The 13,555-nt window shown below is 45.2% G+C and overlaps 1 protein-coding gene across 13 annotated transcripts in view; it reads left to right on the top strand.

Annotated features, from left to right (window-relative positions):
• The window catches only part of Cacna1b (calcium voltage-gated channel subunit alpha1 B), a 165,160-nt gene that overhangs the window by 15,865 nt on the left and 135,740 nt on the right, over window positions 1-13,555 (top strand). For all 13 annotated transcript variants that reach the window (XR_010064570.1, XM_063283169.1, XM_063283167.1 and 10 more), the window contains exon 4: window positions 11,936-12,027. Coding sequence is in view for 12 of the 13 variants with exons in the window: in XM_063283169.1 (XP_063139239.1) it covers window positions 11,936-12,027 (92 nt within the window). In the remaining variant the exon portion in view is untranslated. The remainder of the gene's footprint in view (window positions 1-11,935; window positions 12,028-13,555) is intronic.

Raw genomic sequence — 13,555 nt, 5'->3', positions numbered from 1 at the left:
GCAGGAAATGGCCTCAGGTCACAACTTCGTACATCCATTTGGAGGAAGCAGCTTGGTGTCTGTTCAGGTTTGATCATGAGGTCACAGTGATTCAGAGTCTCAGGCCTCGTTTCCAACTCTAGGTCTCCTGCTCTATCACTCCCCAGCTGCTCTCAGCTCCTCTGCTAGAGTCTTCAGGCCCTGATCCCCCATGAAGGTTAACACCTTCTAGCCTGTGTGTGTTGATAGACCCACCCCGAGTTCCCAATGCTTCTGCCACTCAGCACAGTGAGTCCTCAGAAATCTTACTGTGTCCTTTGGGCTGGGTAGTACTGCGGTCATTTTGATACTGGGTGTGTGTGATGATTTCCCTGAGGCCCTCAGAGGAGAGCTCTGTTGTTAGTCCTTTCCCTTGTGAGGATTGGAGGGAGGCTTGTAGGGTGCCTGTCCTCCCCTCTGCTGCACACAGGGAGTGTCCTGATGCTGTAGCCACCTCTGAGTTCCCACACTCCTGTAGGTAATCCCAGTAAACTCACCATTCATCAGCCTGGGCTCAGAAGCGTCTTTTCTTTGGTTTGTTGGTGCCTTGTCTGGAGTGAATAGATGTTTTTATATCTTCCCATTAAAGCCATGCAACACAGGTCACCACAGCAAATTAGTAAGAATGTTTGGAATACTGAAGTAGTTACTGAGTTGTAGCAAAAGACAAAAGCAAGAAAGTGTTGTTGAAATGGCTTAGCATACTTGATGGACATGGTTTATAAAAACTGTCTGCGCAAGGCCCTGGGTTCGGTCCCCAGCTCCGAAAAAAGAACCAAAAAAAAAAAAAAAAAAAAAAAAAAAACTGTCTGAAGTACTTACTGTAAGGTGCAGGTCAGGGGATTCTAGTTTATCTAAATATCTCCCTGTGGAAAGTTTCCATACATCTTCAAATACAGTTTCTCTGTGTGTGTGTCTGTGTGTATGTGTCTGTGTATGTGTGTGTGTCTGTGTGTCTGTGTGTGTAGCTAAAGAGTGTACTAACCAGGCTATATTATGGCCCCGTGTTTAGGGGTTTTTAAAGAACTGTAATCCACTGCAGTGTGCAGAGACCTCCGTCTCTGCTGGCATTTGGGCTTGTCATTATCTTCATTTACCTGTCCTCACAGGCAATGGTCTGCCGGTGATATATTGAAATCATTGTAATTTGATGCGTGCTTTCTGATGACGTGATAATGGACATTTGGTATCAAACACTTCAACTAGACCTGAGCTGAGGATGTAACTCAGAGATAGGGCATTTCCTGTCATGCATGAGACCCTGAGTTCAATGGCTGCTTTAATAAATAAAGAGACAGAAATTAGCAGACTACACAGAGATTCAGTTCATGGGCTATGACTCAGCAGCTGGCAAAGCATTAGAACCTTTATTTTGTGTTTTTCTTTAAAAAATTTTAAATACTGTGTGTATGTATGTATGTATGTATGTATGTGTGTATGTATGTATGTATGTATGTATGTATGTATGTGCCTGTACATATACAAGTATGTTCACACCACAGCAGATAGCCTGTAGAAGTTGGTTCTTTCTGACCATGTGAGTCCTGGGGATTGAACCTGTCACCAGGTTTGGCAGCAAGTGACGACTTTACTCACTGTGTCACTCTGTGGCACTCTGTCTTTTAAAAAATAAATTAAAAGAAGATTACATACTGTGGGGTTTGCTCATAGATACAAGCCTTATAAATTAAATTTGGAAATTTTTCTTTTCTAGAAGTTACTACATCAAAATGACAGTTCTTGATATGTTCAGTTATGTTCTGGACTGAATCTGTCTCTAATACTGGAGATTTATTCTTGTGAGGAGTTTAAAAAATTCAAGATTCAGCTGTCACAGGGATATTCAGGTCATCGGTGTCCTACTGGACGAGTTGTAGCTGTGGGCTTGGTCTGAAGTTCCTGAGTGGCCTCTGCCCAGCCTCTCTTATCTTCTGTTTTGTTTGCCATTGTTACTAGAGGTCAGTTTTGCTAATCTCTTCAAAGAGTCAACTCTATCTTGCTTCTCAGAATTTTTGAAAACCTGTTCTGCTCTTATGTCCAATCTGTTTTAAGTTCTTTTACTTTTCCCCCAGTCTTTGCAGTGAGAATTTAGACTCGTGACCTGACATGGTTTGCCTTTTTCAATGTATATATTCATGTTTCCAGTGCTGTATGTTTGCCTGTTTGCACTGCCTTTTAATGTACTGTCAGTCTCCCTCAGTTCTGCGTGTCACTGAGTTTGCACTGGGTTTCCACTGTGGCTCAGGCGCTGCTCAGAGGTGTGCCTACTTTCCAAGTGCTTGGAGGTTTTTCAGACCCTTGTCATTTCCACTTTGATTTTATTGTGGTCTGAGAGCACATCAGTCCGATTTCGATTTTATAACTGTGTTAAGATTCCTTCTGCACGGGCTGGAGAGATGGCTCAGTGGTTAAGAGCACCGTCTGCTCTTCCAGAGGTCCTGAGTTCAATTCCCAGCAACCACATGGTGGCTCACAACCATCTGTAAAGAGATCTGATGCCCTTGTCTGTACCTCGTGTGTATCTGAAGACAGTTACAGTGGACTTATATATAATAAATGAATAAATCTTAAAAAAAAAGATTCCTTCTGCACAAATTTGCTTTATGTTGACTTGAAAAGACTGCATATAATGCTGGGCAGAACATTCCTTAGTCCTTTTGTTAGCTGCATTATTCCAGAAAACATTCTTATTTTCTCTTGGCCTTCTTAATTGTTCAGAGAGTAGCACTGAAGGTTTTAATTCTTACTTGGACTCTGAAGATCTCCCTTCCAGCTTACTGTTTTTCTGTTTTATTCAGACCATATCGTATGGTAGGAATTAAATCAGCTATCTGATTTTTTTTTTTTTTGTTTAACCAAGGTGTATTTTCTGCTTTAATTATATTACTTAAACGTATTTTAGGATTCCATTTTGATTAATCCACAGTATTCTTAAAACTTTTTATTTATTTAATATTTTATGTGTTTGGTTGTCTTGCCTGCATGTGCATCCGTGCAGCATGTGCATCCGTGCCGCATGTGCATCCGTGCAGCATGTGTATCCATGCAGCATGTGCATGCAGTGCCTGCAGAATGCAGAAGAGGGCGTAGGATGCCCTGGAACGAGAGTTACAGACAGTCATGAGCTGCCATGCGGTGCTGGGAGTCAAACCGGAGTCTGATGGACGAACAACCAGTGGTCTTAACCATGGCACTGTCTGTCCAGCCCACACACCCTTTTAAGGCCTTTTTTTTTCTTTTTGAGACAGGGTTTCTCTGTGTAGCCCTGGCTGTCCTAGAACTCACTCTGTGGACCAGGCTGTCCTGGAACTCAGAGATGCGCCTGCCTCTGCCTCCCCAGCGCTGGGGTTAACGCCGTGCGCCACCACACCCGGGTCTACAGCTTTCTTTTATTTTTCTTTGTGTGTGTAGTTCTTATACAGTTTTGTTGCGGTTTCTTAGAGTGCTGCATTTGTGAATGCAAAACTTGCCCCAGCCTCCTGACGGTGTTTTATTAGTTTACAGGAGGAGAAACTAGATTTTGCAGAATTCAAAGGAAGAAGGAAACTTCCTCTTCGCTCATTGGAGGATGTCCTGGTTTCCTCTTCATTCCGGAAGGAAGGGGATTTTCTCAGCTGATAGTTTTCTTCCAGCCTCTAAACTGCGCAGCTCCTGCTGTCCTGCGTGGTTTGTAATGCGAAACTCGTGAATCGCTTTCGGCCATGTCAGGGTGGTGTCTGTCTACCTTAGGACTTTGGTTTTAGTTTTCTGGAGGGTGGCCGTGCTTGGCGTGTCTCGCGTGGGCGGCCCGAGAGTTGGTGCTGTGAGAGTCTACTCAGTATCTTCAGGCGCTCGCTGGTTTGCGTGTTTTCCATATTTACACACATTCTATCTTTGAGTAGTTTCAGCCTGTTAAACCTGAGAATCATGAGACTAAGGCCAGTTCCACAATTTTTGAGCCAATTTTGAAACAAGCTTTAATTAAACACTGGCCAGGAGATGGGGTCTGGTAGGGCCCATTCTGGGGTCCCAGGAAATGGTGACAAGTCATGCTTTGCAGTGGCTAAAAAGCCAAAACCACAGGGCCACTGTATCTCCCACCAGGTCCAATCACGGGCAAACGTGCATCCTGCTGTATTCCCTGCTCATACCTTCTACCCACATGTGATCAAGCACGCCCGGTGTATTTAGGCCAGACAAACTTGTTTAGGGAGTGAAACCGTGTGGCTTGTTACCACCCCTAAACCATGTCCTCCAGCATTCAGGAAGTGTCTGTCCTTAGGCCTGGGGCTCACAGGTTAGACGTATTTTTGTCTCATAGATCTCTTAGGCACAATAATCAAAACATAACTTGAAACATTAAAAACTTAAAATATTACCACCTTGAGTTGCATCCTGAGTCAAATCCTTGACTCTGTGATGGGTACCTGTTTATATTGGGCTCTAATAACTGTTAGCGTAATGGTACCCAGGCACGAATTATCATCTAGTTGAGACATTGATAATGCAAGAGCCAACGGCGGTTACCAGAAACAGGAGCGTGGGCACACCCACAGTTACTTGCTGTTGGGTATGTTTTCAGGGTCTGTTCTTCCTCCTGAGATCCCCTGAGCCTGGGCTTATACTACGGGAAAGGCGGGGAGCCCCGGGTCTGCTCTTCTTACCTTCTTGGAGTGGGGATGGGGCTTGAGGCTGGGAGAAAGCTCAAGTATCTTTGGATGAGACTCAGAAAGTCTGTGTCTGTGGAAACCAGCAGCAGCTTCTTTGGGGACACCAGCACCTGGAAAGTGGATGACAAAGCAGTCCTGGCTGGTGATGCCTCTGCTGCTGCTGTGCCTGCTGCCATTGAGCAGGCTGCCTCCTGGGCCTGCCCTGCGGAGCTGCTCTTTGCCCTGGATAAGCCAGAGCTGGGGTATGTGATACAGACAGCCTTTCCCAGTAGAGCGCCCTGAGCTATGGAGTAGGTTGCAAGGGCACGGGTGTTTGATCCTGCCTCTAAGTGCCCATACAACTGGGCACATCTGAACAGTGTCTCACGGGAGTCCCAGCACAGACATGCCACTTTTCTATGACCTCTGTGTCAGGGATAAAGGACGATATGCAGATAGTCTGGGCGAGCAGACAGGCCATGTCTATGACTCAAATTGCTGTCCCTTAGTCCTTCTAGATTTTGGTCACAGGAGCCTATAACTAAGTTCCTCTAGGCATGACTTGCTGAGCCTTGAGTGTGAGTTGGGTGAGAGTGGAGAGGTATCCTTAGCTGTCTAGCCTAGTGGCTGAATAGATGCCTCTAGTCTTAGCCCTTATCAGAGACAGAGGCTCCTCTTAAACATCCATTGCAGGAGTGGTGGCCCATGAGAGATAGATTTCCTTTTCCTCTACACACATGCACACACAAACACACAAACACACACACACACACACACACACACACACACACACACACACACACTGCTAATCTATTGCCCAAACTTAGATGTTTCTGAGTGTCAGAGGGCTGCCGATAGCAATGTTGGGATAGCATAGTCCTGCTGTCTAGTCCTGACAGCTGGAGACACACAGTCAATCGATGTTGCTCCCTTGCTGGAACTTTACGTAATGGGAGCTTCAGAGTAGAGCTGCTAGTTCTGCTCAGAGGACCCTTAACCCTCATGCTGGCAAGACTGTTCTGAGAGACAGCGTTGGAGCTCAGTGAGTCTTGTGCGTGCCTTCTAGGTAGAAACTATGTACATAGGCATGGGACTAATGGGTGCTGTGAGCTTTGTGCTCACCCCCACCCACGTTTGGTACAGGTATCCCAAGGAGCCAGTGTAGGTGGATGGGACAGAAAGAAGCAGAGAGGGTATGCAGATGCCAGCCAAGGTGTCCCTGGGTGTGTGGGGCCTGAGGACATCAGTTTTCAGTCAACTCTGGCATTCCTGCTGGTGTGGCTGGGCTCAAAGGATGAGACAGCTGCAGATCTTGAGGGCAGCTACCTTGGGGCCCGACACGCTGCTGCTGACAGGTGCTGGTTAGTCAGCTGCTTTGCTAACTCCTCATTTATGGGTTTGTGGCCCTGGATATTCAGCTGGGACTTGAGACTGGAGGTTAGCCTGTTCCTTTTCCATGCCTCTGTTCCTGGGACGGCTTCTCACTGCTATAGTTCACCAGGGAAATGATGTTGTGTCTGCCTGAGGACCTACGTCTACACATGTGTCCACATGGCATTGTGTGTCCCTGTGTCCATGAATGTACCTCTTGCCTGGGACTGTGTCTACCTGTCTGGGCCGTCTGGGCTGTGCTTTTGCGTTTCCATGTCCTTGGCATGCCTCTGTGTCTTGCTGTAGCTGCATATACAGAGGTGTCATGGCATGGAAATGATTGCCCGCAGTTGAACACTGGATGTATGTTGAGGTTTTGAGACCCTGTACATTCCATAAACAAGGTAAAAATTTGCATTTAAATTTCTTTTGTAAGATTGAAGCTTATTGAGACAAACATCCTACCTCCTTCAGTTCCGTAGTATACATTCGCTGGTGCTTATGTGTGCATGGAGTTGTATGCCACGGCCTAATGTAGAACACTCACATCACCCCTGAAGAAGCTTTGTGCCCCCCGGCGGGTCTCACGGTGCCCAACCCGACTTGGTGGCACTGCTGCAAGTGCAAGCCTGCCTGTTTTTGTTATTTCTGTAAAACCAGGGCCCCATGCATGCTCTGCAAACACTACCAGTTGAACCACACTGCCAGTCCTGTTTTAAGCTTGTTATATATTAATGCATGCAGGACTATTTAACTTTGCATACTCAGCCATTTTAACCAGAGCACAATGTGCCCATCGTATGCGTGTTCCATGATTATTATATTATATATTATATTATACTCAGCCATTTTAACCAGAGCACAATGTGCCCATCGTATGCGTGTTCCATGATTATTATATTATATATTATATTATACTCAGCCATTTTAACCAGAGCACAATGTGCCCATCGTATGCGTGTTCCATGATTATTATATTATATATTATATTATACTCAGCCATTTTAACCAGAGCACAATGTGCCCATCGTATGCGTGTTCCATGATGATTTTTCCCCTTTCTTTTTAAAAAGCAGTAGGCTATTTCTGACTTTGACTTTTATGAAGAGCTATGTGAACATGCCTGCATATCTTGTCTATATAGTTAGAAGTGGCTTCCTGAGTCACAGGGCTGCTCATTTTAACATTTACTGGAATTAGCCAGGCGCTCTCTGAAATGATTCTGCAAATTTTTCTTCCTGCAGCAGAGCTGTTGGGAGAAACAGCACCAGGCTTAACATAGCCTGCTCAGCTTGGGGTGTGAATTTCCCTGGCTGCCAATGATTCCGAATAGCTTTCCCCAGTTCTTATGACTTTTTGATTTTTCTGATAAGCATTTTATAATTCTCATGTGATATATGGGGATTTATTTTTATTCAATGTCAGTTGTTTTCTGCTACATGCACTGGAAGTGCCTTTGCCCTTTCTTTTCCTTCTCTTTCTTTTTTCTGCTGTGTGTGTGTGTGTGTGTGTGTGTGTGTGTGTGTGTGTGTGTGTGTGTGTGTGTGTGTGTTGGTGGTGATTGAACCTAGGTCTTGTACATGCTAGGCAACTATCCTACCACAAAACTGCATTCCAGTCCTCTTCTTACTTTTAATTTTGTGACTAAGTTACGCATGCTCGTCTTGACCTTGCTCAAGATGGCCTAGAATGCCTGGTCTTCATGCTTCAGCCATCCAAGTAGTTGAGGTCGCAGGCCTGTATCTTTAGGCCAGGCTAAAAATAAATTTTTTCATTTTCTTGATAGTGTTCTTTGGGGTGTCATAGTAAGACTTTTTAATTATTACTTTGTAGTTTGATTTTTGTGATCCTTGACATCCTTCAGTTTTTAATATCAGTTTTCTTTTTAAATTTATCTATATAGATATAGATATAGATATAGATATAGATATAGACATAGATATATAGAGATAGATATTTTGCTGCTGCTGCAGTGCCTATGGGGGCCAGAATATGTCATTAGATCCCTTGGAACTGGAGTTAGGGATGATAGTGTTCTGCTATATAGGTGCTGGGAGTCAAACCCAGGCCTTTTGCAAGGGCCTATCCAGTCCTTCATTCTATTAACAATATAATTCTTTTACAACTTGATTTTTTTCAAAAAAGTCAACAAACTGCAAACACCTGTCAATAAAGGTCTTAAATAATGAAAAAAAAACAGTATAATTCTATCCTACTCTTTTTTTAAAAGAAAGATTTATTTGCTTTTGTTCGGTGCAGCTTAGAAAGATTTATTTATTTTATGTGTGTGAGTATTCTTTCTGTTTAGTTCAGAAAGATTTGTTTTATGTGCGTGTCAATGTTCTGTTCAGCTCAGAAATATTTATTTATTTGTGTGTGTGAATTTTTTTGTGTGTATATGTGTACTATGTGTGTGCCTAGTTCTCAAAGAGGCCAGAGGAGGGTACGGGATCCCCTCCAACCAGAGTTGTATACGATGGTCAGCTGGGACTCGAACCTGGGCCTTTACAAGAACAGTAGGTGCTCTTTAACAACTGAGCCATCTCTTCATCCCTAGATGTTCTCAAGTGTGTCCCAAGACTCCTTGTCCTGGGGCAGGCTGGTCCCGTGACTCTGTAGCAAGGGGAAAGGAGAACAGTAAACAGCCTAAGGGGATTAAAAGCACTGCACCTTTGAGAACATCTAGGAAACAAACCATTTCCAACAGACGTTAGTGTTGTCTATTCCATGGTATAAAAGCACCAGCTGAGGTAAAATCTGAAAGCTGGAGGCTCATCTCTAAGGAGACCTCTGCCTAGAACGCTGAGGTGAAAGCTCTTGCTGTGTCAGCAATTCATTTCTGCTGGATGCTGGGAGTATTCAGCGTGGTGACTCACCTGCTTGCCACTTGCCACTTGCTCTAGGCTTGCTTGCTGTAAGTGTGGTTTTTAGAGGACGGTGTGAGCAATCAGCTCATCCTGCTTTTTTTTTTTTAACTGCATTTGTGTATCCCATATATATGTGCTCTTTCTCTTTTTTTCATTTGTCCTACAATACTTTTAATCTTTCTCTATAATTTCCTCATGAGTTGTTGCTTATTCAGGAGCCTGTTGTCTAATTTCCCTTCGTTTGTATGATTTTCATAGCTGTTGACTCTAGTCTTCTTTCATTGTGGTTAGAAAAGACGCATGCTGTGATTGTGATGGTAAGAGTATGGTCTCTCCTGGAGGGTGTCTTTTTGTGATGAGACAGCTGTAAATATGAACTGTGGTATGTTCTATCGCTATGTTAGGTCCATCTGGTCTAGACCTCATTTAATGGATGTTCTGTTTTGATTTCTGTGTGGGAGATGTGCCCATTTGATGAAAGTGGGGTTCTCATTGCAGTGGAACCTTCTCTCCTGTAGATCTTGTATTTGCCTCATGCCCTTCTTTGGCTCTGTGATGGTTCCGTGTATGTTTATAGTCATTGTCTTCTCTGCTGGCCCCTCCTTTCATTATGGTCCAGTTCCCTTCTTGGGTTTTCTTTGTCCTGTTTGTGAGATTACTTCAGGCCATGTGAGCGTCTCCAAGTTGGCATATAGTTGGGTCTTATTTTTAAATCCATTTAGCCAGTCTATTGAGGGGTTTACTTAAAGATCACTATTTATAGGTAACAAGAGACTCCTGTCATTAATTACCTCTTGGCTGTTATATAAGCTTTTTTTTTTTCTAATTTCTTGAACTAATCTTTAGAGTCTGATCGTTTCCATAGTGAGGAGCATCTCTTTCCTTCCTCATTTGTATGTCTTCTCTACTCATAAGTTCTACATTTCTGTATATTTCATGATGGCTGTGTTCACATAGATGAATGCTTTCCTTAATCCTGTGTCATACGGCTGGTCTGGGGGTAGTTCCTTTAGCGTTTGCTTATGTGAGGCAGACTTTATTTCTTTGCTTCTGAGGGTAGCTTTGCTGGGTACAGTAGGTGTAGCGCATTATTCCCTTTTGGCACTCTGAATGTTCCTACTATCTCTCTGCCTCCAAGGTCTGTCCCAAGGCGGCTCCCAGAATGCAATGGGAGCCCTTCATCTGTAATTCTTTAATAAGGAGTTGGAGAATTCTCCTTTGGCCTTTAACCTTTGACGGTTAGTTTCTAATGTGTCTTGGAGAGAACTGAGTTTCACTAGGTCAGCGGCTTCACGACTTTTCCAAGAAGGACACATTTCAGCTATTATCTCATTAAATGTGCTTCCAGGGCCTGCCTCGCTGCACCTCACTCCCTGGAGCTCCCATGCGCACATTTCCCTCTGCTTTATCTTGTCCTTCATAAGCTTTGCTCATTCTTCTCAGTCTTTTCATCTGACTGAACTAGCCAAAACTACCATCTTCGAGACCAGTTTATGTCGCCATCATCAACTATCTCTTCTTATTTCATTCACTAACTTCTTCAACATCAAGTATTCTGTTTGATTCTGGGTTGACTGTTGGGCTGGGCGTGGGTGCCTAAAAGTGCTGTAAGCCAGTGGTTTTGTGCTGGCTTATCTGAAGGCAGGACCATACCTGGCTGGCTGTTGAGCTGGCTTTGGCTGTATCTGATTGCTTCTGACTGGCTGACTACAGCAGGGTGTGTGTGGGATTGGCAGGTATCTGGTCGTAGGCCCACATAGCTGTGTGCTGTTCTCTTTAGAGGGAGGGGCAAGGGTACTGCCTGGCCACTTGTTAGGTCAGGGGTAGTACATGTGGGTGTCCTGGGCTACTGATTGCACACTTCCTTTCTGTGCAAGTTGGCCTGTATCTGAGAGATGGAGGCAACGTGAGTTTAGATGTCAAGTCTCAGGGTTTCTTTTGACTCAATGCTCTGAGCAGCGCTTGGATTACGATGTCACAGCCATTTCTGTGTACCTGGAGTGAAGGTAGAGTCTGAGAAGTGAAGATCACCATGGCAACTATCCCAGGGTCAGATATAATATTCTCAAAGAGTGGATCCAGTTTCAAGGTGATGTGGAACTGTCTCCGCACAGGTCACAGAGTGGACAGAGTGGACTGCTGCTCTGGCAGTGAAGCCATATGAACTCTGAGTTCATGTCTGTGAGGACTGTGGGACTGTCCTGTGCAGGCACTTGCAGCACAGCACAGAACAAACTGGTCTGATGGGGCCAGGGCAGGGGCCTTACTTTCTCTCAATAGGATGTTACTGGTTTTTATGCTTAGTTAATTAAAAATATCTGTCTTCAAGGTCAGAAAACTCACTAGTTCATGGCATGTCAGTCTAGTCAGAAGGACAGCTTTCCTTGACCCCTGGGAGCCAGGCAGTGGGGGGTGGGGAGTGGGGGGGAAGGACTAGACATGAATTGTTTACTTCTTGTTGCTGTGATAAATACTAGGACAGACATATCTATGGAAGGACCCGCTTGGCTCACGGCTCCAGCCTTGCTGCTGACGTCACTCCATGATGATGTTCTCCTGAGACCCTGAATCCCTTAGAATAGCATGAGGAAGGGGGATGGGGGAGTGGCTCGGGCATGTCTCAGAATCCAGTGTCCCTCTGCTGCTGCATATTGCCATTTCTTACAGAGCAGCAGGAAGTCGTTAGGGTTGACTTGGGAATATGGTTCAAGCATGGGCTCAGCTGGAGTAAGGGTAGCTGCTACTCAGATGATGGGCTAAGTGCCCACTCAGACGCTGTCTTCGATCTAGGGACAGCGTACAGATGAAGTCCTTGTCAGTACTCCTTTGGGAGTCCGTTCTGTCCCTCTTTGCCTGGCTGTGATCTGCTTTGGCTTGTGGTTGGGTGGTAAGGGACAAAGGAAAGCATGTGTCACTACTCTTGAGAGAAGTGGTACACGGGTGGTGTGTGAGTGTTCTTTTCCATGGACTCACACAGGTGCTGGGTTGAGTGTTACTTTTTCACAGACTCCATGTGGAGACTTTTACATGCTTTGTCATTGTTCTTGCCAGGATTCTTGCCACAGCTGGAACTGACTTTGATCTGCGCACCCTGAGGGCTGTGCGTGTGCTTAGGCCCCTGAAGTTGGTGTCTGGAATTCCAAGTAAGTCTAGCAAAGGCAGCCAGGCCCAATATAATTCTTCCACCCTCATCAAAGCTGAGTATTGGGCCTTTTGAACACTTTGGGAGGGAGTGTTGGGGATTGAACCCAGAGCCTTGGGATACCAAACATATACTGTACCACTGAACTGCACCCTTACCCGTGAGAGGTCTACTTTTGACATCAAGAAAAAAGAAATGGGCAGGTGTTATCTTTTGCTGCTGTGATAAGCATCACTGCCACCAAACAGCTTATGGGAGTTTATTTTCACTTACAGTACTAGAGGGTTCAAGCCCATCATGGGGGAGCATAGCAGCAAGAGGTAGGGGCAGTAAGTCCAAAGATCACATCTCAAAGACCCATGGGAAGCAGAGAGAGAAAACAGGAAATGAGCCAGGCTATAGAGTCTCGCTCCCCCTCCTCAGTGATGTAACTCCCCTAGGAAGGTTTCATGCTCTAAAGTTCAGTAACCTTACCAAACGATGCTGCAAACTGGGGACCAGGAACTCAAATACTTCAGTTCATAGGGAACATTTCTGATTCAAACCATGAGGACCTTTTCAGTTCATTCTTTCCAAATGGCTCTGTTATTTTTTCCTGGCTTGTGTTTCTACCTCTTAGCTTTATTTTCTGGGAGTGCAAAACAGAGATCAAGCAAGGTGGTAGTTTAGGGGGATGTTTAAGGCTACCTCGGTTTAGCCCCAGAAGGACTGGTGCTGAGGTAGTCATCAAGGAGTCAGATGTGGGCAGAGGATGCCTGATGGGTGCAGACTTCTCACGACTGACGATTCTCTTGGTTTAGTAGATTTGGCTTTACACTTGCTAAGGGCCTGGGCAGGGAGGGACTCAGTGTTGTGTTGTCCTGAGACTACAAGAGAACCATTGGTTGGCTTCCTGTTCTGCTCAGAATAGGCAATCGTTCAGCTCCATGTCTGAGAGCTGAGGCCAAGATGGGAAGATGAGGGATTGAGCATTGTCTGGGCTCTCTGTCCTTGGCCAGGGGCAGAACACTTCTGGTTTTGGAGAATTCTTCTCTTTCCTAAGGAGATGGATCGGCTAGGAAACTCTACACTTACCTCCCAGGATCCCCTCCTCCGTACCCCCCAGACACACACACACACACACACACACACACACAGACACACACACACACCCCTCTTCCCTCTTTTTTTTTTTTTTTTCATTTTATTAACTTGGGCTTATTTACATTTCAATTGTTATTCCCTTTCCTAGTTTCCGGTCAACATTCCCCTAACCCCTCCCCCTCCCCTTGATGGGTGTTCCCCTCCCCATCCTCCCCCCATTGCCGCCCTCCCCACAGCAATCACGTTCACTGGGAGTTCAGTCTTGGCAGGACCACGGGCTTCCCCTTCCACTGGTGCTCTTACTAGGCTATTCATTGCTACCTATGAGGTTCTTAGGATGAGTCTTTCTCTTCTGTGTGTGTCAGTCTCCTTTTCCCTTAGGGTTTTCTGCTCTCTTCAGACACTGAATTCTCCCTTCCCTCTCTTGCCCTGCCTATTCCCTGTCC

Source organism: Rattus norvegicus, chromosome 3 (genome assembly GCF_036323735.1).
Source record: "Rattus norvegicus strain BN/NHsdMcwi chromosome 3, GRCr8, whole genome shotgun sequence".
NCBI lineage: Eukaryota > Metazoa > Chordata > Mammalia > Rodentia > Muridae > Rattus > Rattus norvegicus.
The sequence above is the reverse complement of the archived record's forward strand: the minus strand, read 5'-3'. Positions and strand labels throughout refer to the sequence as shown.